This window comes from Oncorhynchus masou, chromosome 31 (genome assembly GCF_036934945.1).
Source record: "Oncorhynchus masou masou isolate Uvic2021 chromosome 31, UVic_Omas_1.1, whole genome shotgun sequence".
Classification (NCBI taxonomy): Eukaryota; Metazoa; Chordata; class Actinopteri; order Salmoniformes; family Salmonidae; genus Oncorhynchus; species Oncorhynchus masou.
In genome coordinates, this window is record NC_088242.1 from 46,825,940 (window position 1) to 46,852,062 (window position 26,123).

Genomic DNA, 26,123 nt, shown 5'->3' on the forward strand with positions numbered 1-26,123 from the left:
TACAAATGCACTGTACATACGCAGCGTGTGAGTTTCAGGTTTGGGGAATAATTTATTTTTCTATTAAAATGCTCCTTTGTAATAAAAGCATTACATGAATAATCGCATTTGTGGTTAATTTTGAGAATGGTGTTGTCCTGCTAATGGAGTATTCACGGGTGAAAAAAAATCCTAATAGTTTATCAATATTTTAAGCTAAACGTTCTTATCTATTGCATCAGGCTCATTGCTTAAAACAGTTTTTTTGATGCTAGTGGTTTAATTAATTTGAGATCTATTGCATCCCACAACTGTTCCAGACTATGTTTGGAATATTTATTTGTTGCACAGAATAGAATAGGGGATAGTAGATTGACATAGGTTAGCACTTTTGCTGTTCATTAGGCCTACTCGTATTGTTGGCCAACAAAGTATACAGTGGGGCAAAAGAGTATTTAGTCAGCCACCAATTGTGCAAGTTCTCCCACTTAAAAATATGAGAGAGGCCTGTAATTTTCATCAAAGGTACACTTCAACTATGACAGACAAAATGAAAAAAAAATCCATAAAATCACATTAGAATTTTTTAATGAATTTATTTGCAAATTATGGTGGAAAATAAGTATTTGGTCAATAACAAAAGTTTCTCAATACTTTGTTATATACCCTTTGTTGGCAATGACAGAGGTCAAACGTTTTCTGTAAGTCTTCAAGGTTTTCACACACGGTTGCTGGTATTTTGGCCCATTCCTCCATGCAGATCTCCTCTAGAGCAGTGATGTTTTGGGGATGTTGCTGGGCAACACGGACTTTCAACTCCCTCCAAAGATTTTCTATGGGGTAGAGATCTGGAGACTGGCTAGGCCACTCCATGACCTCCTTGATATGCTTCTTACGAAGCCACTCCTTCGTTGCATGGGCGGTGTGTTTGGGATCATTGTCATGCTGAAAGACCCAGCCACGTTTCATCTTCAATGCCCTTGCTGATGGAAGGAGGTTTTCACTGAAAATCTCACGATACATGGCCCCATTCATTCTTTCCTTTACACGGATCAGTCGTCCTGGTCCCTTTGCAGAAAAACAGCCCCAAAGCATGATGTTTCCACCCCCATGCTTCACAGTAGGTATGGTGTTCTTTGGATGCAACTCAGCATTCTTTGTCCTCCAAACACGACGAGTTGAGTTTTTACCAAAAAGTTCTATTTTGGTTTCATCTGACCATATGACATTCTCCCAATCTTCTTCTGGATCATCCAAATGCTCTCTAGCAAACTTCAGACGGGCCTGGACATGTACTGGCTTAAGCAGGGGGACACGTCTGGCACTGCAGGATTTGAGTCCCTGGCGGCGTAGTGTGTTACTGATGGTAGGCTTTGTTACTTTGGTCCCAGGTCTCTGCAGGTCATTAACTAGGTCCCTGGGGCCGCTGACCAAGAGGGAACATACGGCCCCTCCAATTACAGGATTAGGCAAATAGCCCTGAATCCTAAGAATTTACCGTGAAGACTGATCAACTTCTCTAGAAATTGTTGGAACAGGTGGAAATTAATTATAAAATGATTAAGGAACACCAGTCTCTATTCAAAGTGTTTAACTACTTTGAAATTGTATTATTTCCTTGGGAAAGTAAAGCTAACATTGTCACGTCTAATCAAGGTGGGTGGAATCAGGCGCAGAAAGCAGATAGCGATATGAAAGTTTATTCTCCGGTGAACAAATAAACACGGTCAACCCAAATACACACAGGGTGAAAATATCCAACACAGGATAAAAGACGAACCGGAGAATAAGAAACACAAGAACACCGACAGACATAGATGACAAACAAACAATCCCGCACAAAACAAGGGCGGGACAACCTACATTATACAGACACTAATTAACTAAACAACACACAGGTGAAACCAATCAGACAAAACCAACAGACACGAAAAGGTATCGGTAGTGGCTAGTAGGACGGTGACGACGACCGCCGAGCACCGCCTGAACGGGCAGGAGAGCCAACCTCGGCGGAAGTCGTGACAAACATAGTGCGTAAGTGTCACTATGGGCGTTGTATGAGGGGAAATCCCTGAGAAATAAGAAAGTACTATAGAGTTTATAACTAAATAGGAAATCTAAATTAAATCTCGAGGTAAAGAGCAATGGCGGGTTAGAGTCTACTCTTTGAGAAAAAAATCCCTGAGGAAACTAAGAAAATATTATAGAGTTTATTAAATAGGAAATTTATACAAACCTCAAGGTGAAGATATGTTAACAAGAGTGAATTATTTTCAGCGCCGTTAAGGCAGGCAGACCTCGTTGTAATACGAAATTGGGTTCTAATTAAAAGTCATTCCAGAAAAAAAAGGGGGACCAGAGGATATAAGTGTGTATTGTGGCAAAGTGGCCTTCTATGCACAGCCCTGTTACCCTATGGCAATGGCCCTGCTACTAGACGGGACTCCAACAAATCTAGGAGACACTAGTGTAATGTTGAGAGCCATGCAGGAAGATTGAAGTTAAATATTTAGGATATATTTTAAGCCAACATGGCAGAAAAAATATGAAGGTAGAAAAAGAGTGATTGTATAAGCATTAAAATTAATTATGAAAATAAATATGTTGCAGTTCTTAGGGATAATAAAGTACTGTAGGTAATGGATCCCATACTACGCAATATATATACAATTATTGATGAGACTGAGTTAAGATTAACCCAGGTTATTATTAGATAAAATACAGTGGACTCCCGAAAGAAGAGAGATTTCATTAGTACAGAAAACATATGCTATGTTTAGCAGCGCTTTGGCCTTATCTAATCATTTAAAGATTTGTCTTTAAATAGTAGAAAAATGACAAGAATACATGGCATCTGTTGTGACCCAGGGTCATTGAGAGTATCGGGTTAATTAAGTTAAACTATATAATTATCTTATAGGTTACTACATAGAAATGTTGAGTTCTATAAAAGTCATTAGTGTAAACAGGGAGACAGTCAGTCAATATTTGGAAACAGAGACCATATCTGGTACTGACAGTATTAGCTGAGGCAACAGGAAGCAGATGCGGAAGCGAAAAAGGCCGGTTTTAAACCACAGTCATTAAAGCAGCAGTTAAGAGGAAGTTAAACATAGACATAACTACATTGAAAGAGCTGAGACAGATAGTGGCCCGTGTGCAAATGTATTAGGTCAGTTAGACACTGACACAGGAGTAGGGGAATGGGACTTTACATAGAAGTAAATAATACAAAGAGTGGACATCTCAGGGTAAAATTTCAGGATGGACTTTAAAAAATGGATATGAAAATAATAATCCACATAGGGATAAATATGCTAAAAGGAGAAGAAAATCTCCTCAGTTTATTCGACGCTAAATAATTATAAGTAAGGGGAGTCATAAACATGAAGCATTTTTTGTTCCAGACCAAATAGAGAGAGTCAGAACACACATAACATAATTGGAGGAGTACATAAGCCAGGGAAGCGATGCAAAGTAGCCAGACACAAAGGTTGAATACTGCAGGCAGAAAACTGAATCTGACACAAGCCAGATAGGAGGTCAGTTTTCTCGGTTTCACAATCAGCAACGGAATAACTGCAAGTGAAGGATACCTTGAAAAAGTGCAGAAAATGGAGAAGCCACAAACAGTGAATGAGATGCAGAAATGCCTAGGTAAACTAAGGTATATTAGAAACCACATACTGGGCTATAGCAGAGTAGCTAAGCATTGTTATAGAGGCATAACTAGAGAAGATCACCAAAGAGACATGTCACACAAAGAATATGGTAGACAAACCATAACATGGGACAATAAAATGGAAGAATCCTGAGAAAATGTGAAATTAATGGCCATAGAAGCCCAAACAAATGAGCCCAGAGACCCCAACGTACCCCTCTGGCTGTGTCTGAAACCTGAAGGGCCAGAGGTGGAAAGGGATGGCGACATTCTGATTTCGAATGAGCTATCAGGAAAAACAATGAAATGTTACAGCAAACAGCTGAAAGGGCCCATAATGAAGTACTCCAGTACAGGGGCTAAAATGGCCCTATTGGAACTATACTGGAACAAAATAGTGTCCCTTGCCCAAGGACAGGCCATAATCATAAAAGACACAGAACTAAACGAACTATGGGCCACTAACCATACGAAAAAAATGGTAGGTATTACGACCACCACTTGGGATAAGTGGAGGAAAGTACATGCCACCAAAGGAGTTATGTTCATCAGTGACCAAGGGTGGGACACTGACGACCCAGGACCAGGACCTACAACAGTCAAGTTGAAACCAAAAGAGGATAAACCTAGGGACATAGTAGTGTTCACGGATGGAAGTGAGAACAAGGGTAACCAAGTGGGGTTTTATTGTAAAAAAACAAAGCCACTGGCAAAACACTCATATAAAGGAAACAAGAAATAGCAGGCACTGCCCAGAAAGCAGAAGTCATGGCCATAATGGAAGCACTGCTACACTGTTCTACATCCAATCTAAAGAGAATAGAACTGGTTACAGACAGTTACTACAGTGCCCAGGCCATGACTTCTGACAAAAAGATATGGCAGAACAACGGCTACAGAAGTGCTAAAAACAAAACAATTCAGCACGAAGGAGAGTGGAGAAAGATCCATGAGTTAATGGATGTTGTTGTCAGTCACCAAAAAGCCCACACAGTAGATGGGGGTGGAAAGGAAGCTGACATCAATCAACAAGGCAACAGGGAAGTAGATGAGCTAGTCCAGATGGGCAGAATAGCCCTCTACAGAACTGAAGCAGACAAACTTAAGGCGTTACACATAGATTGGGGACACCCAGGTCCCAAAATCTTTATGAAGCGTCTTAGACAGGACCAGATTGAATTTGACCCAGTAGAGGCCAAACTGGTGTGCCAGCAGTGCATTACCTGTCAAGAGCAAAAGCCTAGTAATCTAGGAAGAGTGTCTGATCAACACATCAAAACATGCACGCCCTGGAGTCAAATAGCATTAGACACTATGGGTCCCATGAAAAGTGCTACGGTACTGGGACATAGGTATGCTAGCAACAGCCTGTTGTGTAGCAACAGGCTACACAATGGTACACACAGCGAAAACATGCAATGCTCTGCCTGTGTTGACAATGCTTAACCTTTTGACTTTGACCCTAGGACGGTTTCAATTGATCAGGACTGTCAATGGACGTATAAAAGTATAAAAACAAAAAGGTAGATGAATGGTGCACCCAGAGGGGAGTAAAGCACACTTTCTCACCTCCCTACACACCTCAAGCAAATGGGTGTGCAGAGAGGACTCAAAACTCAAAACAACTTTGGGGTTGTGGAGAGCGGACAAAGATTGGGGACCAAAGCTAGTGCAAGCATGCATAGAGTTAAATAGCACCCCAACCAGTTCAGAGCCTAGTCCAAGAGAGTTAATGGGAATACCAAGACAAAATAGTATGGTGAAGCACTGGTTAGAGGAAAGGAAAAGAGACTCGATACCCCTTACGGGATACGGAACTCAACCAGGAGACCCAACCTGTTGGATGTGGGTAGATGGGAAATTCTCCAAATGGAATCCCAGGGAATACCTCAGCCAGTTGCTATTAAACAGGCGTGACTGGGAACAAGATGATGATTATAATATAGACAATAATCATGAAAGGAACAACCACCATGGCGTTATCAGACGATGTTGGTGGGAAGCTATGAGCAGACCAGTCAGGGAACTCCATTGGGGGAGAGCTGGTATGCTGGTAGACAGGAAGGCAGTTCCTGGAGAGGGAAGGGGTAGAAATGAAACTGCCCCTCCTGAACCACAAGGGAAACTGAGACGATTATTAAACCTATTAAAAAGAAAAACGACCACTGACATGCAAAACTCTGGAGAGAGCATGTCAAGGCAAAGGGACACAGGCCACACTAGGTCTCCCATCTATAAAAAGTAAAAAACTAATATACCCCTACTCTGTCTCCACAGGGAAGCATGAGGCTGGGGGAATATAGAACCAGGCATAGGGAGTGTAAGGTAGGATGGTGTTGGTGGGTAAGTATTCTTTCCACCATAATCATAGTGCCAAGCGCTATAGTATTTGGATTAACCATAGGGGTTATCTATGAGCAACAAGAAAGAGAAGTACTAAAAAGCATAGAAATAGCGCAGGAAAGATGACAGAGTAGCATCCCCACGTATAGAGCCTTTACCAAAAGATGGGGAATACCAATACAGTGCACCCCAATAAATAGGACAGATTGTCCGGGATATCCATCGGTAAAATTAAAACAAAAATGGAATAATACCCACTGGACCGATACCTGGTACAATAATAGCAGTCTAGTGGTATTATGGAAATCAATAACTAATAACACCCTGCAAGGATGGCTAGTAAACATAGCCCAAGGAGCAGTGTTAGTTAATCAAACCTGTAAAAATGGCCAATATACGAACTCCTATAAAGGGGGCCAATGGAAAGGGCAACTAGGAGATAGTAGTAACGTGACAGAGATTAAATTTATTTACGATTAAGCCACTCAGAGTCAGTCATGGACAAAGGTGGAGTGCCACGGCCCTCAAGCCGCTCTGCACACCACGACCTGGCCTCCATTCTTCAAAACTCTGTCTATTACCATGGCACCCCAGAGTCCAACTGCCTCGGAAAAAAAACATGAGCAGTATGAGTTACCTAACCACACCAGCTGCAAGCACAACAGTAACCACAAGCGTTCCAAGAGCCAGTGGTACAGAAAACACGCCTAGCGTAAATCACAGAAACATTGAATGTGCTATGTGTGAAAGGCAGCAGGACCAAAGTAAAATATAGAATACGAAGAAACATGAACCATAGGGCACGAAACTCAGGGAACCCTGAAACTAAATGGCTAGCAGATATAGTACTGTATTTGCACCCAGGCAATGCCTCCTCATGGGACAATAGAATATTAGGAGGTAGGAATGGCATTATTCTACCATATACGAAAAACAGAACGTATAACTACCCAGGATTCATTAGCGGCCCTATGGATAGATTCCACAGAATGGAGTATGGAGTGTGGGGACACGATATCCTCCACTCCGCTAGAACCAGGGAAACACCAATAAAATATGCTACCACAGGATGGGTATGCCTCACAACCCATAATAGTTCAAATCCAGGGATGGCCTACCCTAGGTCAACCCCATGGACCACTCTAGACCTTCAAAGTTTGCAAGAAAATTATCAACCTAGTCTAGAGATGGTGCAGGAAATGTGTGCTGAAGCTCCCCTATGGAACTGGGGACAAGAACCAAACAATAGGTTTCATAGGAAAAAAGGAAAGACGGCACAACATTATTATGACAAATGGGTTAAAACCCCCGCAAATAAAACAGAAGCCTGGGCAAGATATCATTGTATTTCAGCCCATGGAAATCTAAGAGTCAGGGATACCCCACTTTCATAGATGGTCAGGGGGGCATTATCCCTCGCCCGGAATGTTGGGAGTAGCTCCAGCATTCGCAGGGAGAAATGAGGAAGTGAACCAACAACTGATAGATTGGGCAAACACGAGGGGTGTGTGCCCCTCCAGAAAATTAGTTGGGGGAGTCATTATGAGGAAAATTAGAACCCAAGATAGAATGGAACATGTGCATCAGTTTGGGTATAGTTTTCCACCCATAGGCAGAGTAAATAACCCCGCTTACTGGGGGATATGTACAATTAGCATGCTATGGAGGGCTTAAGTTCCATGTAAACCCAGGAGATATACCTGGAACCAGAGATCAAACACTTAGAACGGACCCAGCGCTAGCGAGCTGGGCTAGATACACCATGGACCCTTTAATAGGCAGGTGGTTTATGGAAGGATATAAGGAATGGGCTCTAAAACTAATGTGGCCCAAGAAACAACAACAATGGCAGGACTCCTGGGGAGCAGGGTCCGAATGGGAAAAGAACCTGACACAAGTCTGGAATAATTCCCTATGTAAGCAGTTAATGGACCACTCCACTAACTCTACTGGATGTAAGATAATAAAAAGAACCATAAAATTGCTTCAAACTATGGGTCAGGAAAACTACTGTAACAATTTTAATACAGACTTCTGGAAAGAAGGCTCAGAAGGTATAATGTGGTACAGCAGCCAAGGTTAGTAATGATACCACTATTAAAGGTGGAACCGGAGGAAATTGGTTAGTTATGGCCTGGGGAGGATTTACTACGGGCATAACTAAAGCAGCAAGGGATTTAGTGGTAGAACCAGTCAAAAAGGTGATGAGAGCTATTGAAGACAAATGGGAGGCCGTAACCATTTGGTGGAATAAAATTAAAGCAAAATTTTGGCTAGGACTAAGTATAACAATAGGAATACTGATCTTTATTGGAATAATGGTAGCAATAGGGTATGCTAAACGATTGGGCCTCCCTGTAGATCAAGGATTACGCAAACTGTGGAAAATACTTTTCAAAGGTATTAAAATAATGATGAAATTAACCCTAAAAATACGAAAACTAATCCTAAAGCTACTTTGGAAAGTAATGAAAGAATTGATCATCTGGAGTATGGTATATGAAAGAGTACACCAAGGTTACCCTAAAACTGTAGAGCAGAACAGACAAATCCAAGACGGCCCCCACGGGAGATTAATAGAAGTCACAAACCTCTGAAAGGGCCTACAGGAACCCAGACAATAGCACTTTTAAACCGGATGTTATTCTAAGAAGTGCATCAGGGGAGGGCTAAACAAGAGAAGTGACAGTGTTGGTGAGAAAAGAATATAAAAGAGGGTTAGACTGAGACTCAGGTATGTTAAATATTACCAGACCAAGAACTTGCTAAAATTGAAGCATGGCAGCCAATTACTCCAACCAATCTGACTTCAAGGACCAGGCTCCTGGGCATCACGAGGAAATGGTAGCTGAAACTTGTTGTCAGAAATGACAAATAATTCTATGGTCAGGAGTAGCATGGAAAGATTAGGATAGGATAGGGGAAAGTATGAGACTTTGGGTGAAGGGGCAGCCAAGGTTAGTAATGATAAATTGCGGAAAGTGTGGAAAGTTAGCGCCAGGGAAGCTAGCTCAAGGAAGCATACAGGGAGTGGTTCTTAGTGGAACCACCTGGATATGTCTGGGATGTTGGGACACACAGGCGGCCTACTTGATAGACGAAGGGAAAGAACCATATTTAGGGGTAATCACGGCCTGGGGACCCGGGACGATGATACCTAAAGATCAGGGCAGAATAAGAGTAGCAATGTGAGTAGCGCTGTTAGGGAGTCAGACTCATACTTGGGATAGGACAGCGCAGAAGGATGGGAAAAGACAGGGAGACAGAGAAGATCCTGGAGAGGGTGTGGTGAAACACCGAAGGGATCTCCCCTGTGTCCCTTAGACAGATGGATCAGGAAATTGAGTCCCAACGGACCCAACCTGAATCTCTGGAAAAGTGACTCATGGCCCAGAAAGGCATGGAGAAAGCCGGGATATCGAACCTTGACCCTTAATCACCGGAGGGTGGCTGGGGACGTGGGACAAGGCTCTGGTAGTTAAAGACCTGGAAGCCCATTGGTCTCAGGAAGACCTCACCATGCTAAAACAGAGCCCTTGGTTCATGTACGGGAGTGCTAGATCACTACGGAGTTGCCAAATCTTCCCACCAAAATGGGAAAGACTCAGCTGTGACCAGTGAAACCTAAGCAATTATGTGGCCGTAAAGGTCCACTGGTTCCCTAGCGCAGACGATAAAATAGCCATTAGAAAGGCTAGGAGAGAGCCAATGTCCAAAGTGATTGGGTGTACTGAGACAGGGGAAAGTGAAACTCTGGCTGACTTCAGTAGGAAGCACAGAAGAGGAACCCAAAGAGGCATTAGGAGGCAAAATGGGTTCAGGTCTAGGGAGCCAGGGAATCATAGACATTCCTACGGGCACACTTATATTACCTCAGTACCTCCCAGACCCCAGCAAAGAGGGCCTGTAAGGTATGGTCCAGATACCAAGTTAGAACTAAGATATAGGGAAAACCTCGCAGTCTTAGGCCATAGACTGGCCGATTTGACCCTTGCCACAGAAAGAGCTGTAGGAGCTCTGACCCAGAATGACCCCCAGGGTAACAACGGACCACAAAGTCGCAGGGACAAAAAAAGGACCAGGAAGGGGCAAGGTAGACAATAGGAAAATAGCCTTTCTTTCTCCAGGGCCCCATTGAAGACACCCAGTCTGGGGATGGAGATTGGGAAGAAGAAGATAATAGGCCAATAGGGCACAGAGTACTAACCAGATGGCAAGAATGAGAAAGTAAGGGTATTCCAGAGTTCCCAGACACTAGGAATTATCCTGTAGGGTGGATAGCACCAGTAATAATAATTCCTTACCCTGACGCTCTTAAAACATGTGGCTCATATGATAGAAGTACCGAAGGGGTACTCAGCGGGAGATTAATGTTAAGAGGACGGCTGTTAGACAGCGTATGTATGTTGTGTCTAGCCCTCAGAGATAAGTGGCCAACAATTAAACCCATAGTGAACAAGGGAGATAAATGGGGACATGTAGAAGAGCCAGAAGATTTAAATTTATCGGGTGCAGAGAATCAAAAGGTATATAAAGAGACATTTGCCATTACTTTCGCGCTGACTTCTTGAATTCTGAATTCATTTAGACAACCATTTGACTTCGGGTAATTGCCACCTGACTCAAATTACTTAAAGATTCTAACTTGTTGGATCTGAGAAGCGACTCTCCAATATGCCGTTTAACTATTGAACAGCTGTTCTGTCGCCTACCCTCCAGGTGTGTGTATACTGATGCAAATTATATCGAGAGGAAACTCTCAGTTGAGCTCAGTACCTCGGCCTTGTTGCGTGCCACGGACGCTGCGGTAGTTCAGCGGGACTGAGAGTCACTCTAGTCCTTTAGTTGATCCCTTGTTAATACCTATGGTTATCTGAATTGACCCTGTCGCCTGCGGCCTTGGTGCTTGTGTACTGATGCAAATTATATCCAGAGAAAGTCTTTGAAACTTAACCTCTCGATTGAGCTCAGTACCTCGCCCTAGTTGTGTGGCACAGACTATTCGATATTCCAGTGGGGCAGGGAATCACCAGCGGGTTCTCTCATCCAGTCCAAACTTGAATCTCTCAATTTAGTAAAACGCCAACTCCAATTCAACCTCTCAGCCAGTAGAGGAGTACCTAAATTCCGAAAAAGAACTCTGACCGATAGATCGATAAGACAATTAAATTAATCACTACTGGACACACCTTCCAACCGGCTGACAAAATTTCATGGCCGACACAAATGAGAGAATTGCTCACTCTGACCATTGGGATTATGAACCATAATCCCAACTAATAACGTTACTACCCTGCATTAATCTGCAGGTAGCTAACCAACCAGGTTAAATGTTAGCTAGCTAACATTAGGCTATAACTAGCAATGCAAATGGCTCTGAGATACGAGTAATATAACTACACAGATCATACACGTAATGTCAGCTATCTAGCCAGCCAGCTAACATTAGCTAGCTAACATTACACTTTAATTTAGAAACATGTAATATCTGAAAATGTAGCTAGCTAGACTCTCTTACCCGTATACATGGATGGATGCTTCTCCCTCTGTCACAATTCCATGGTTACCCTTAGTTTGAAGATGTCATCTGGAGCCAGGTGTTTTATACAACAGCTTTCTGTGAGTTCTCTTTTCGACTCCGTCTGCATATTTGCAATCAAATGGCAGAATTTTCTCCATCTCCTTAGCTATCATACTCTGATTCCGCTGATTTCTGAAATCGGTCCTCCAGAACGTGGAGAGCAGCACTTATGCCGTTCTACTACGTGATATCTTTAAAAAAAGATGCATTAGAAAGGATTACCTACACATACTGACCAGTTCATATTATAGAGAGAAGAATGCTACATGGCAGACCAATCCGAACTCATCTCATGTCCAGCCCACTCATTATCTCAGCCAATCATGGCTAGCGGGAAGGTTGCTGTATTTTTCCGTGGCTAAACCAACTAGGCTTGTAATTTAACAATTACAAGTTTGTTATTTATGCCTATGAAAGTTCACATGTTCCAGAAAGTATTTCTGCCATAAAATGTATTTTGATAAAAATCTATTTTTAAGTTCAAATGGCTTTCCTGTGAAGTAGTGATGCACTATATACACCTAGTTTCCTGAAACAAGTCACAATTGTGTTTTTTGTAATTTTATTTTCTTTACCTTTATTTTACTAGGCAAGTCAGTTAAGAACAAATTCTTATTTTCAATGACGGCCTAGGAACAGTGGGTTAACTGCCTGTTCAGGGGCAGAACGACAGATTTGTACCTTGTCAGCTCGGGGATTTGAACTTGCAACCTTTCAGTTACTAGTCCAACGCTCTAACCACTAGGCTACTCTGCCGCCCCAGTACAATTGTGTTTATGTTAATTAACGGTCAATTACCGTGACACCGGCAGATATTTGCTTGACAATCACCGGCTAACAAAATTTCATGGCCGCCACAGTCCTACCTGCATATTAAATGTTGGGTAATATGATGTGTAGTTAGGGGTGGGGATGGGGGTGTGGTGACATGTGAATGCGGAGTATGGTGTACAGTGTTAGTGCTGTTGTAAGGATGTAGCTAGATGGTGTTGGATCTGTGAAATTCTCATGTTGTTCTTTTGGAATTGGTGGTGCTAGATACAGGCCTTGTAATGTGGAGACATTTTAGTGGGAGAGGTTTGGGGCGTGTGGTGTAGTCTATGGTGTATGGTGTACACAATGGGTTTCAAATTCCTGGAGGACCATTGTCTGGGTTTTTGCTCCTCCCTTGTACTTGATTGGTCAGTTAAGGTCAATTGATTAGTTAGGAACACCCCTCACCTGGTTATTTAGGTCTTTATTGGACACAAAATGAAAGTCCCTCAAGGAATTGAGTCTGTCCCCCCTGGTGTACACTGGTTTGTCATGAGATATAGGGATGAGGTGATACACTGCTAGATTGAGACTCAATGCAATCTGTCAGACTCAGTACACTCTGACAGTAGTGAGATGTGATATAATAGGCCTCTGTCCATGTCCCCTTCAGTTACACAATTACTGTGATGTGTATTTGTGTTTTATTACTTGTTAGTTTGTGTGTGCGCCTTCCTTCCTGCACGTGTTTGTGTGTGAGTGTATGCGTCTGCTTGCCTGCTTGTGTGTGTTTTCTAGTGTGTATTTTAACCTTGTCTGTTTGTGTGTGTGTAGGGGGCATGGTGGATAAGGACCTCCGGCACTACCTCAATCTGCGCTTCTCCAAGGGATCCGTGGACCACGACCACCAGCAGATCATCAGAGACAACCTCTACCTCCGCACCGTACCCTGTGAGTCAACACATACACACACAGTCAGACAGACAGGCACCCAGAGACACACACACTAAAAGACACATGCATAGACACACGCATGGTTGTCATAACCTACCTCCGCATCTGACCCCTGACCATAGCAGAACACTAGGGATGAATGTCATTATTTATCCTCTCCTTGACATTATACAAATAGACAGTTGGAGGCCAAATCCCTGTGGGCTTCCTGCATATCTCTTTTACTCGACCTGTGTTGAGGTGTGACTATTGAGATGTACCCAACCTGTGTTTGAGGTGAGGTGAGACTATTGAGATGCACCCGACCTGCGTTTTAGGTGCGGTGAGACTATTGAGACCCAGCAACTATCCCAATTATTGAGGTGCAGGACATACAGACAGTATAGGCCATATTTGGTTTATTTTTATTTTTTTTCCAAGGTGGTTGATGCTAGACGTACTAGATAACGGTTGTCTTTAAAAAAAATATTGTACAGGCTGTATCTGAAATGTCACCATTTTCACAACTTATGGCTACTATCAAGGGAATGTGTTGCCATTTCAGATTTTTATTTTTTTTAATTTTACCTTTATTTAACCAGGCAAGTCAGTTAAGAACACATTCTTATTTTCAATGATGGCCTGGGAACAGTGGGTTAACTGCCTGTTCAGGGGCAGAATGACAGATTTGTACCTTGTCAGCTCGGGGGTTTGAACTCACAACCTTCTGGTTACTAGTCCAACGCTCTAACCACTAGGCTACCCTGCCGCCCCGAGATGCACTCTGTGTGTGAAGATTTACCAGACTACTCTGGTAATACATGGTAATACATAAGGAGCCATAGAAAATACTTACCTACGAGAGGACAGAACTTCTAGCAAGAGTTGTAGAAGAAATGGTCCAAACATTTAAGTTTCAGGGCAGCAAAGAGAGCCTTGAATGCTCTAGACATGCTATATGAATCCTGAATGAATACAGTCTACAGTGCCTTGCGAAAGTATTCGGCCCCCTTGAACTTTGCGACCTTTTGCCACATTTCAGGCTTCAAACGTAAAGATATAAAACTGTATTTTTTTGTGACATTTATTGGATATTTCAAACTTTTTTAACAAATCAAAAACTGAAAAATTGGGCGTGCGAAATTATTCAGCCCCCTTAAGTTAATACTTTGTAGCGCCATCTTTTGCTGCGATTACAGCTGTAAGTCGCTTGGGGTATGTCTCGATCAGTTTTGCACATCGAAAGACTGAAATTTTTTCCCATTCCTCCTTGCAAAACAGCTCGAGCTCAGTGAGGTTGGATGGAGAGCATTTGTGAACAGCAGTTTTCAGTTCTTTCCACAGATTCTCGATTGGATTCAGGTCTAGACTTTGACTTGGCCATTCTAACACCTGGATATGTTTATTTTTGAACCATTCCATTGTAGATTTTGCTTTATGTTTTGGATCATTGTCTTGTTGGAAGACAAATCTCCGTCCCTTTGCAGACTCCATCAGGTTTTTTCCAGAATGGTCCTGTATTTGGCTCCATCCATCTTCCCATCAATTTTAACCATCTTCCCTGTCCCTGCTGAAGAAAAGCAGGCCCAAACCATGATGCTGCCACCACCATGTTTGACAGTGGAGATGGTGTGTTCAGGGTGATGAGCTGTGTTGCTTTTACGCCAAACATAACGTTTTGCATTGTTGCCAAAAAAGTTCAATTTTGGTTTCATCTGACCAGAGCACCTTCTTCCACATGTTTGGTGTGTCTCCCAGGTGGCTTGTGGCAAACTTTAAACAACACTTTTTATGGATATCTTTAAGAAATGGCTTTCTTCTTGCCACTCTTCCATAAAGGCCAGATTTGTGCAATATACGACTGATTGTTGTCCTATGGACAGAGTCTCCCACCTCAGCTGTAGATCTCTGCAGTTAATCCAGAGTGATCATGGGCCTCTTGGCTGCATCTCTGATCAGTCTTCTCCTTGTATGAGCTGAAAGTTTAGAGTGACGGCCAGGTCTTGGTAGATTTGCAGTGGTCTGATACTCCTTCCATTTCAATATTATCGCTTGCAGAGTGCTCCTTGGGATGTTTAAAGCATGGGAAATCTTTTTGCATCCAAATCCGGCTTTAAACTTCTTCACAACAGTATCTCGGACCTGCCTGGTGTGTTCCTTGTTCTTCATGATGCTCTCTGCGCTTTTAACGGACCTCTGAGACTATCACAGTGCAGGTGCATTTACACGGAGACTTGATTACACACAGGTGGATTGTATTTATCATCATTAGTCATTTAGGTCAACATTGGATCATTCAGAGATCCTCACTGAACTTCTGGAGAGAGTTTGCTGCACTGAAAGTAAAGGGGCTGAATAATTTTGCACGCCCAATTTTTCAGTTTTTGATTTGTTAAAAAACTTTGAAATATCCAATAAATGTCGTTCCATTTCATGATTGTGTCCCACTTGTTGTTGATTCTTCACAAAAAAATACAGTTTTTTATCTTTATGTGTGAAGCCTGAAATGTGGAAAAAGGTCGCAAAGTTCAAGGGGGCCGAATACTTTCGCAAGGCATACTGTTGCTTTGCGTTAACGGGGTCTCTCTCTCTCTCTCCCTCTCTCGTTCCATTTTTCTCATTCTCTCATTTTTTTTCTCTCTCCTCTTATTTGGTGTATTTTCAGTGTTCTCTCTCTTTCTCTCTGTCTGACATTGCCCTGGTGCTCCATTACTGCACACGCTCAGTATCTCATCTTTTTCTTTCTCTCTTTTTTCTCTCTCTTGCTCCTTCACCCATCGGTCGCCAAGCTCTCTTTCCATGGCAACCAGCCTCGTCTCAGTCCTGTGTTGCCATGACGCCCTGTCGCCCTTCCCCCACCCCTGCACACAGGACGTGCACAGTATTAAAGACCCAATGTAGTCGTTTTTATACAAATATCAAATAATTTCTGGGTAAGAATTGAGTACCTTGCTGTAATAGTTTTCCATTAAAATTGGCGAAAATAGCTTTTTAGCAAATAACTATTTAGCAAGCAAAACATTTTGCTTGGACTGTCTGGGAGTGTTCTGAGTGGGCAGGGGAAAACTAGCTGTTATTGGCAGAGAAGTTTGGAACTCTCTTTGTCTATTAACCAATTTACCTGCATAAGGATGTCACCAGGCAAGCCGAAACTCCCGCCCACGCAAAACTGCTGATTAGAAGATCAGGAAAAACACTGATCACAGTTTTTACAGTGTTAGTTTCATCAGCTGTTGTACAATATGATACAAACATGACATAATTTGGACTGCACTGGACCTTTAACACACACAGAAATCAAAGACACACACACACACACACACACACACACACACACACACACACACACACACACACACACACACACACACACACACACACTGAGTTTAAAAAACATTAAGGACTCTTGCTCTTTCCATGACATAGACAGACCAGGTGAATGCTGTGATCCCTTATTGATGTCACCTGTTAAATCCACTTCAATAAGTTCAGATGAAGGGGAGGAGACATGTTGAAGTATGATTTTTAAGCCTTGGACAATTGAGACATGGATTGTGAATGTGTGCCATTCAGAGGGTGAATGGGAAAGACCAAAAAAATGAAGTGCCTTTGAATGGGTTATGGTAGTAGGTGCCAGGCTCACCGGCTTGTGTCAAGAACTGCAATGCTGCTGGGTTATTCACACTCAACAGTTTCCCGTGGGTGTCAAGAATGGTCCACCAGGCAAAGGACATCCAGCCAACTTGACACAACTGTGGGAAGCATTGGAGTCAACATGAGCCAGCATCCCTCTCGACACCCAGATTCATTGAGGCTGTTCTGTGGGCAAAATGAGTTTCTAATGTTCGGTATATACAGTGGGGCAAAAAAGTATTTAGTCAGCCACCAATTGTGCAAGTTATCCCACTTAAAAAGATGAGAGAGGCCTGTAATTTTCATCATAGGTACACTTCAACTATGACGGAGAAAATGAGAAAAAAAAATCCAGAAAATCACATTGTAGGAATTTTATGAATTTATTTGCAAATTATGGTGGAAAATAAGTATTTGGTCACCTACAAACAAGCAAGATTTCTGGCTCTCACAGACCTGTAACTTCGTCTTTAAGAGGCTCCTCTGTCCTCCACTCGTTACCTGTATTAATGGCACCTGTTTGAACTTGTTATCAGTATAAAAGACACCTGTCCACAACCTCAAACAGTCACACTCCAAACTCTACTATGGCCAAGACCAAAGAGCTGTCAAAGGACACCAGAAACAAATTTGTAGACCTGCACCAGGCTGGGATGACTGCATCTGTAATAGGTAAGCAGCTTGGTTTGAAGAAATCAACTGTGGGAGCAATTATTAGGAAATGGAGACATACAAGACCACTGATAATCTCCCTCAATCTGGGGCTCCATGCAAAATCTCACCCCGTGGGGTCAAAATGATCACAAGAACGGTGAGCAAAAATCCCAGAACCACACCGGTGAATGAATGACCTGCAGAGAGCTGGGACCAAAGTAACAAAGCCTACCATCAGTAACACACTACGCCGCCAGGGACTCAAATCCTGCAGTGACAGATGTGTCCCCCTGCTTAAGCCAGTACATGTCCAGGCCCGTCTGAAGTTTGCTAGAGAGCATTTGGATGATCCAGAAGAAGATTGGGAGAATGTCATATGGTCAGATCAAACCAAAATATAACTTTTTGGTAAAAACTCAACTGTTTGGAGGACAAAGAATGCTGAGTTGCATCCAAAGAACACAATACCTACTGTGAAGCATGGGGGTGGAAACATCATGCTTTGGGGCTGTTTTTCTGCAAAGGGACCAGGACGACTGATCCGTGTGAAGGAAAGAATGAATGGGGCCATGTATCGTGAGATTTTGAGTGAAAACCTCCTTCCATCACCAAGGGCATTGAAGATGAATCGTGGCTGGGTCTTTCAGCATGGCAATGATCCTGGAGTGGCCTTGCCAGTCTCCAGATCTCAACCCCATAGAAAATCTTTGGAGGGAGATGAAAGTCTGTGTTGCCCAGCAACAGCCCCAAAACATCACTGCAAAATACCAGCAACAGTGTGTGAAAACCTTGTGAAGACTTACAGAAAACGTTTGACCTCTGTCATTGCCAACAAAGGGTATATAACAAAGTTTTGAGATAAACTTTTGTTATTGACCAAATACTTATTTTCCACCATAATTTGCAAATAAATTCATTAAAAATCATACAATGTAATTTTCAGGATTTTTTTTCTAATTTTGTCTGTCATAATTGAAGTGTACCTATGATGAAAAATACAGGCCTCTCTCATCTTTTTAAGTGTGAGAACTTGCACAATTGGTGGCTGACCAAATACTTTTTTGCCCCACTGTATCCATATGCTCAGATGGATTTAAAATGCAACAATCTGACTCTGACTTATTTCCTCTGTGTGTGCGATATAGAGAGCTTAGTGACAGGTTCTGCCATGTCACCTATAAGAGCATGACCGTCTGACATGTGTGCGCGTGAGCCCTTTTAGCTCCTATGGATGTCTGTCCAGAGGCCTTTGTAGTTTTTGTTGTTGCCGTGGGAAACAATGTCATTGCTTTGATTCTGTTTCCACCAGCACTCTGTTCTGTCAATATGCGCACGCATGCACGATAAGGATGTGACAAATGTAAAAAATGATCTGAAAGTTTACATGCATGGGACGTCATGTCCCACTATTTATCATCAATGTGATGGCTCGTTGCAGTGATGTATGACAGCGTGTTCATAGAACCAACAATCTGTTATTAACGCCACATATGGGGTGTCTGAGAGCTCGTGCTTTGTACTGGCAGAGGAATTTCTCCATCCTGGCCGTCACGGTTTATCCACATGGAATCTTGTAGTCTGGTTGTAGATACAATGCATTGGGAAAATATTCAGACCCCTTGACTTTTTGCCAATGCACACCTTCATTCATTCATTTGCATTGGCAAAGAAGCGAGGAGCCTACCAAATAGCACTTCTTCCATATCATCCTACAGAGGTCTATGCAGGCCAGACGTATTGAATGCTTATGCCGTATCAGAAGGAGCAGATTCCAAGGTCTCTAATGAACCTTGCCAAATAACTCTTAAATTGCACGAAGGGTCTCTGCTTCAAAATAACTTTTTCCTCGATTGATTGTGGCTCTGTGCATTCCTCATCAGCAATAGCCATTTGGCGAAAATATAATTGATATTTTCTTCTGTTCCATTATATTCTTACTGTAAAATATGTGTGTTGACTCTGGTAGGGCAGGCCCTGTGATGTCTGCTGAATGAACAAGTTGATTTCATTGGCAAGGCACAGTCATAGAATGGCATGGCATAGCCCTGGTACTAAAGCACAGATCAACAAAACTCATCACATGCTATTCTGTTCTTTTGAAATAATTTGCCTTGTATCATGTTTTTTATGACTTTCCCAAACAAAATATGAATATATTTATTTGTGATTGTGTATAATAACACGAGAAAGGCAGAGAGCATCATAATGACGAAACAAAAGTAAGTGTTTAATTATTGAAAGTCATGCCCCCCTCCGTCCTTGATTTTTCCTAAATAAGTCTATATAACACTGTCATTGTTTGAAATTTAATCATCACAAACTGAACTGATTTTTTGAATGGCTTTCCCCGGCCTGCTCTGCTCCGATAGTTGAATGTGCCATGCCCAGTTTATAATCACCTTGATAATTGCCTCAAATCTGAACCTAAACGAAGGAATTTCACACATATAACAACAGATTAAATAAATGAAGTATGGTATTATGTTGGAGAATGGGTGAGTTGATGCGAACGATGCATAATTATGTCATTTCCAGTTGTGAATGAAGAACAGGGTATTCTTTTGTATTTATTTATTTACACTTTAACTTCTGTATTTTTTGTGGGTTTTGGTTTTTACATATAGCCTACTGGAACAAACTAATGAAAAATGTTATGTTCTTTCAAATATTTACATTCCATATTCTAATGCAGTGGTTCTTAACCTTGTTGGAGGTACTGAACCCCACCAGTCTCATATGCGCATTCACCGAACCCTTCTTAAAACTGGAAAAATAAAATATGATTTTTTCAAATTCAAAATAAAGGTATGTATTTTACTCGTGCACAAAATGAACCGTGCATCAAAGAACAAAATCATCAAACCATGATTTTCACACAAAAACAAAAACATCATAATGAATATTTACTACAAATCAGTGTGACTTCTGCTGTTGCCTTTCAGAGACCAGTTCAGAAATGCGCGGCTTCACCTTGGCAAGTGCCACTCTCATGTCATTTTCACAAATGAGTCTGTTCCTTTTCTTCATTTTTTTATGTCCAGCATCCTCGAAAAGAATTGTTCGCAAAGATATGTTGTAACAAACGGTATGAAAATCTCCAGAGCTTTCTTAGCAATAACAGGGTACGTTACCATTTGTTGACACCAAAACATTGAAAGCGTTGTTGTTCCGAAGAGTTGCTTTAGAGCCTGGCTCTGCTGAATTTCAATGATTTCATCGAGGTATTCATCATTTGACATCTGTTGTCCCAACACTAAACGTGAACGGCTGTCTCACCCATGCTGGATATGACTCTCGTAGGGAAGTATCCGTCGAGAGACTTTGCAAGCTCACCTAAGTGCGTGGCAATTGCTTGCTTCAGTTCTGCGGGTACAGAAATGTCTCCAATTCCAGATACATACAATACTTCTACCAGTTTTGGAGGCAAGGTTTTTGTTGCCAACTCATGCCTGTGCAGAATACAATGTGTAACAATGATGTGTGGTGCATCGGCTTTCACTAGCGCACTGTACGCACGCCTCTATGAAGAGGGAACGCAACACCCTGCTACAACTAAACACTCCGTGAAGTGAAAGAGGTATGGACTGTAGGCGTGAGTAAGGATGACAACAGGCAGAATGTGGTACCGTTTACAAGGACTTTATTCCTTTACACGGTAATATGGGGAAAAGGGGCTGGACGGAACCAAAGCAAAGAAAGTAAATCTCCAAGCCCCCTCTCCTATCTTACCTGCCTAACCAATACTTACCTAATTTAGCACCACCTGGTGCCCTAACCAAAATACAGGGGGTGGTCCGCCCAGGTCTTACCTATTGTGCCAAGACAGTGAATATACTACGAGTATATGTATGCCCGCTGGCCTCTTGCCTAAGCACTCCCTAGGTGCCTTCCCCTTCCCCCCTGGGAACAAATGAAACAGGAGAACAAATCATTTCTCAGACAAACTAAGAAACAAAGGACATCAAATAAGCTCTATCTGAGCAACAAACTCACTGAACATACCAACTGCTACCAACAACTAACATAGTAAATTATCCACAGCCATCAGCCTCCTCTCTCAGCAATGATTCTCTATCACATTCAATCTCTCTGCAATGACATCCCAGCAATGAACCTCCTGAACAGAACACTGGCTTTTATATAGCTTCAGAATGAATGTGTAACTGGAGACAGCTGTGTCTTGACGAGGTGGCGGGGTCAGCTCTCCAATTAGCCATGGAGTCGACCAATCAGCTGCTTGAGGGATTTCAGGAAGCCATTTCCTGAAATAAACACATGCAAATACACAAACTACAACACAAACTGGGGAACGTAACACGCCCACCACAAAAATTGCAAACCTAGTTTTTGCAATAAGAAAAGCCAACGCATCCTCAGTTAGTAAACCCGTGATAGAACGTCAGCAACCACATTCGCCGAGCCCTTCACATAAGCGATCTGTACATTATATCTTTGTACAATCAGAGCCCACCGCATAAGGTGGTGGTTCTGGTTGTACATTTGTTTCAAGAACACCAATGGATTATGGTCCGTGAAGACCATTACAGGCAAGGCACTGGAGCCCACATATACCTCAAAGAACTGTAAGGCAAGCAATAAAGCCAGCGTCTCTTGTTCAATTGTAGAGTACCTTGACTGACACGAGTTGAACTTACGGGAGAAGAAACTGATGGGCCGATCCACTCCGTCTTCATCTTCCTGTAAGAGAACCGCACCCACCCCCACTATACTAGCATCTACCTCCAACTTAAAAGGTTTGTCAAAGTTGGGGGCGGCAAGCACTGGAGCACTACAAAGTAGCGCTTTAGCGGATTCAAAAGCATAGTTACAGTCCTTACAGTCCGTAACCTACCATCCCTAGGAATCTGCGCAACTGGCGGCGAGTCGTGGGAGCAGGAAAAGCAACAATTGCTTCCACTTTGCCAGTTACTGGGTGCACTTGACCTCGTCCCACTTGTTTCCCTAAGTAAGTCACTGTAGCCTTCCCAAACTCACACTTGGCCAAATTGAGGGTTAAAGAAGCCTTCTCCAACCGCTGAAACACACTTTTCAAAGTGGAGAGATGATCAGACCAAGTAGACGAATGAATCACCACATCGTCAAGGTAAGCAGTACAATTTGGCACATCTGCAAACACAACGTTAACTAGCCGCTGAAAAGTAGCAGGTGCATTACACATGCCAAAGGGCATCACAGTGTATTGTACAAAGTTATCTGGCGTAACAAAAGCCGATATGTCAGAAGCTCGAGAGGTCAGAGGCACCTGCCAATAACCTTTTAGCAAATCTAACTTACTAACGTAAGCAGCAGAGCCAATTCTATCAATGCAGTCATCTAAGCGAGGTAGAGGAAAAGATTCAGACTTTGTAACTGCATTTACGCGACGATATTCCGTACATAAGTGGGACGTACCATCAGGCTTAGGAACAAGAATACATGGGTAACTCCAGGAGCTGTTAACGGGGTTTTGCCATGTCATTCTGTAATAAATAAGGTACCTCACTTTTCATTACCTCCCTTTTCTTAGCATTCAGCCGGTACGGATGCTGACGTATAGGAACAGCGTTCCCCACATCCACATCATGTTCCAAGATGGATGTGCGACTTGGAATGTCCTGAAACACACTGAGAAAACTGTTTATCAACAGGATAAGATCCTTAGTTATCCAAATGTTCCATTTGAGAGGGTAACTTCTTCAGCATCTCTGAATTACATAGGCATTCACCTTGCTGTAACGTATGGCGTAACTCCAATCCGTCCTCCTTATCCTCATCTAGGTCCCAGCCAGGCTTCAGCACCACTGCAGCCACACTGGAGACGGCAGGCTGGACCGGCTTATTTGAGGAGCTGTCGGGAGAATCACGCACATAATATGTTTTCAGCATGTTAACATAACACACACGGGAAGAACGCCTTCGATCCGGTGTCTTTATCACATAATTGGTGTCATTGAGTTCTTTTCCACCAGATATGGTCCAGAAAAACGTGCTGACAGAGATGAGCCAGGGATTGGCAACAAAACTAAAACTTGATCCCCTGGTGCAAATGAACGGCCAACAGCCTTTTTGTCATAATGCAACTTCATGCGTTTTTGAGACAAGGAGAGAGACCTTTGGGCTAACGCACATGCGGGGTGCAGTCTCTCCCGCATCTTACTGACATAATCCAACACATTTTTAGGGGCGCTACTGGGTGTAGGAGATAAGATATTCTCCTTCAAAACTTTCAGCGGAACCTGTGGGGTGTGTCCAAACACAAAGTCAGCAGAGCTGAACCCTAAGGACTCTTGTATCGTTTCCCTTATAGCAAATAGGACAAAGGGCACCCCCTCATCCCAATCAGTACTGGTATCCATACAATACTTGCGTAGCATTGCCTTCAGTGTCTGATGCCAGCGTTCTAGAGCCCCTTGACTCTCTGGATGATACGGACTGGAGACCTGATGGGAAATACACAATGTCTTTAACACATTTGAAAACAGTTTAGACATGAAGTTGGATCCCTGATCAGTTTGGATTACTTTAGGGAGTCCAAATGTAGAGAAGAACTTCACTAGTGCCTTCACCACAGTCTTAGCCGTTATAGTACGGAGAGGAATAGCCTCTGGGTATCGAGTAGCACTGCACATTATTGTTAGTAGGAACTGGTTACCTGACCTGGTTTTTGGCAATGGACCTACACAATCAATTATCACTCTTTCAAACAGTTCCCCCACCACAGGAATCGGGCAGAGCGGCGCTCGAGGAACTGTTTGATTCACTTTCCCAGTGAGTTGACATGTGTGACATGTTTTACAAAATTGGACAACGTCAGACTTCAAACCTGGCCAGAAGAAATGACGAAGGACCCGGTTATAAGTCTTTGTGATCCCCAAATGTCCAGACCACGCCTGGTCAATGGGACGAGTGACAGCACCTGCTGTCGGAATGGTGTAGGAACAACCACTTGACACACTTCACGCCAGTCATTAATGGTGTCATGAGATGCCCATTTCCGCATCAAAACTCCTGCTTCCATAAAGAAGGCGGTCTCTCTAGTTTTAGCTTCCTCAATGGAAATTACCAAAGCAAAACACATGCGAAGACTGGTGTCTTCTTTTTGACATACAATCACCTTCTCGGGGGTGACAGACAAAAGAATGTCATGTAATTGGGGCACAATTTCGTTTTCCCCTGCCTTAGTTTTTACGGGGGTAAAAACTGTCGGCATTGCAGACGGCATACTCGGTGCATTGTCTTCTACCTCAACGCTCTCAAAAATGGAACTAGCCAAATCCACCACATCTCTTAACTTGCGAGATTGTGCCCTCGTTAACACACAGGCAGGAAAAACATGTGGAAATGCTTGAACCAATTTCTCATCTGTAGTTCTGATTTCTGGGTTGTCTACAACCGCTAACACAGGAGTGACATTACCACCAGCAATATCATTCCCTAGTAGCAATGTGACTCCTTTTACTGGCAGTGTAGACACTACACCAACACGGAAACATCCTGATACCAAGTCTGACACTAAGTGGACCCAGTGTAATGGTACAGGTACGGTTTTTGTCTCTATCCCCTGTAATATGACATGCGAGCCACAATACGTTTCAGGAGACCAGGGTAAAGCATCAGTAATGATTACTGATTGCGACGTCCCGGTGTCTCGTAGGATTTGGATAGGCTTTTGATCAGCTTGTTCTCCTGTTAAGGAAACACAACCGGCAGAGATAAACGGAGCATAGACAGGATCCGGTTTCTCAAATGCTGAATCAATAACTCGATCCAAGGGACGAGCCAAAGACTTGACTAAACCCAAACTTTTCATTTTTGGGGACGGTGACTGGGACTATTGCGGTTTATTTTTCAAAACTGGGCAGTCCGCATTCACGTGACCCTTTTAGTGACAGTAAAAACATTCACGGATTTCATGAACAGGCTTAGGGTTGTCAGAGGTAAAGCGACCTGAACAAGGAACTGATGACGTAATCGTCCGGCCTTCAAAACGAGGTGCACCAAAGACAGTCTTGTGTGTCAAAGCGTACTCATCTGCCAACACTGCTGCTTGGGCCACTTTCTGTTCATTTAAATGAACTACAATTCTATCTGGGAGGTTGCTTTTAAAGTCCTCCAACAGCATCAACTCCCGAATATCAGCAACGGTGTTAGCTTTGCTGACTGAACACCAGCGACTAAACAGAGACTCTTTGTCCCTAGCAAATTCAACAAATGTACGGTGAGATGTTTTTTTGTGGTTCCTGAAGCGCTGTCTATAAGCTTCAGGCACCAACTCATAAGCCCGCAACACTGTAGTTTTAACTGTAGTGTAAACTATCTTCCAGGGAGAGACCAGCTACTACTTCCTGGGCTTTCCCAGACAATTTACATTGTAACAGGAGCGGCCAAACCTCGAGTGGCCAATGCAGCGCAGCGGCCACACGCTCAAACGCAGAGAAATAAGAATCAACTTCCGACTCTCGGAATGGAGGGACTAAAGCTATGTTTTTACTCACATCGAAGTGGGCTTGATGATGAGCAGCTTGTGGAGTCGCACTGGAGCCAGCGTCTAGCTCCAGTTGTCGGATCCTCACCTCCTTGTCAGCT

The 26,123-nt window shown here is 42.9% G+C and overlaps 1 protein-coding gene across 1 annotated transcript in view; it reads left to right on the top strand.

Moving 5' to 3' along the window:
- The window catches only part of LOC135524029 (membrane-associated guanylate kinase, WW and PDZ domain-containing protein 2-like), a 358,255-nt gene that overhangs the window by 23,876 nt on the left and 308,256 nt on the right, over window positions 1-26,123 (top strand). The window contains 1 exon segment of the mRNA XM_064951156.1: window positions 13,152-13,268. Coding sequence (XP_064807228.1) covers window positions 13,152-13,268 — 117 coding nt within the window.